This window comes from Exserohilum turcica, assembly GCF_000359705.1.
Source record: "Exserohilum turcica Et28A unplaced genomic scaffold SETTUscaffold_43, whole genome shotgun sequence".
Classification (NCBI taxonomy): domain Eukaryota; kingdom Fungi; phylum Ascomycota; class Dothideomycetes; order Pleosporales; family Pleosporaceae; genus Exserohilum; species Exserohilum turcicum.
This window is the reverse complement of record NW_007360259.1, coordinates 1-1,039: the sequence shown is the minus strand read 5'-3', so window position 1 is coordinate 1,039 and position 1,039 is coordinate 1. Positions and strand designations below refer to the sequence as shown.

The window sequence follows — 1,039 nt, the reverse complement described above, 5'->3', positions numbered from 1 at the left end:
AGGAGACCAGAAAGCGGAAGGCTGCAGAGAAAGCCGAAAGAGAGCATCGTAGAAGCCTCCGCGACGCTGCCAAAGCTATACAATTGCCCCAATCGGGTAAGCGCAAAGCGTCAAAACCTCATAAGCCAGCTACAAAGCGTCAAAAGTGTGGTGGTGTTGCTCCAGCTGTGGTGGGAGCCGCAAGGGTTGCACGAGCTGCTCCACCGCGTAGTCGACGGCAACGACCGATAACGCCCTCCAAAAAAATTTCTGAATAAGCCAAAACTTTCGTAGGCCTGTATATAGTATAATCCTAGCTTTGCGCAATTTTATTACGATTTGTGGTGGCTCTACAGCCTCATCTTGTTAACTATATTGAGTTGTTGGGGGTGCTCAACTGGCGATGGTGCTCATCTGGTGCACGGGCACTGTAGGGTTAGGTCTTGGCGATCAGCCCTGACTGGTTGGGATCACAGAATCCTGGTGCTCGAGTCCGCACCCGGATTCTGCCACTTATCTGACAACTTTCTTTATAGCTTCTTAATTTTCCTAAGCGTAATAGCTATAAGTAATTAGTTATTATACGTAATAAAAGCTTAAAATAAACTTACTACTAGGCTTAAATAAGCGCTTTTTAGCGGTATAAGTAGTCTTAGTAGCACCCTTACGCGCTGCCTTTTCCGCTAGATTCTTACGCGGCTCTTTGCCTCTAGTTAACCTTTTTGCTATTTGCTAGGTGTGGGCTATAGTATGTAATAAAGAACTGTAAGTATAGTAGCAGTAGTAGCAGTAGTGGTAGTGGTGGTGGTGGTGGTGGTGGTAGTAGTAGAAGTGGTAATTGTAAGGGGCTGCGCTCCGGGGAGCAATCGCGAGGTATACAAGAGGTTGTATTCGATAGAGAGCTATAGAGTCTACTTGCGTGGTGTTTATTTACTTGTCGGAGAAAGGTTGCACCGAGTGTCTGAGCGCGTCGTCTGGGCGCCGCTCAGGCCTCGCACAGATGCCGGGTTGCAGAGTAAGACCTGGCGTCTGCTGCTTGACCGAGATTCCATCGAGGAGC

The 1,039-nt window shown here is 48.2% G+C and overlaps 1 protein-coding gene across 1 annotated transcript; it reads left to right on the top strand.

The window, feature by feature from the left end:
• Nucleotides 1-21: 21 nt before the first annotated feature.
• SETTUDRAFT_29321 (uncharacterized protein) lies at nt 22-231 on the top strand (the record flags this gene model as incomplete). The annotated part of the gene is made up of 1 exon (XM_008030512.1): nt 22-231. A coding segment is annotated over one exon (210 nt), but the record flags the coding sequence as incomplete, so codon positions are not given.
• Between the last annotated feature and the right edge of the window lie 808 nt (nt 232-1,039).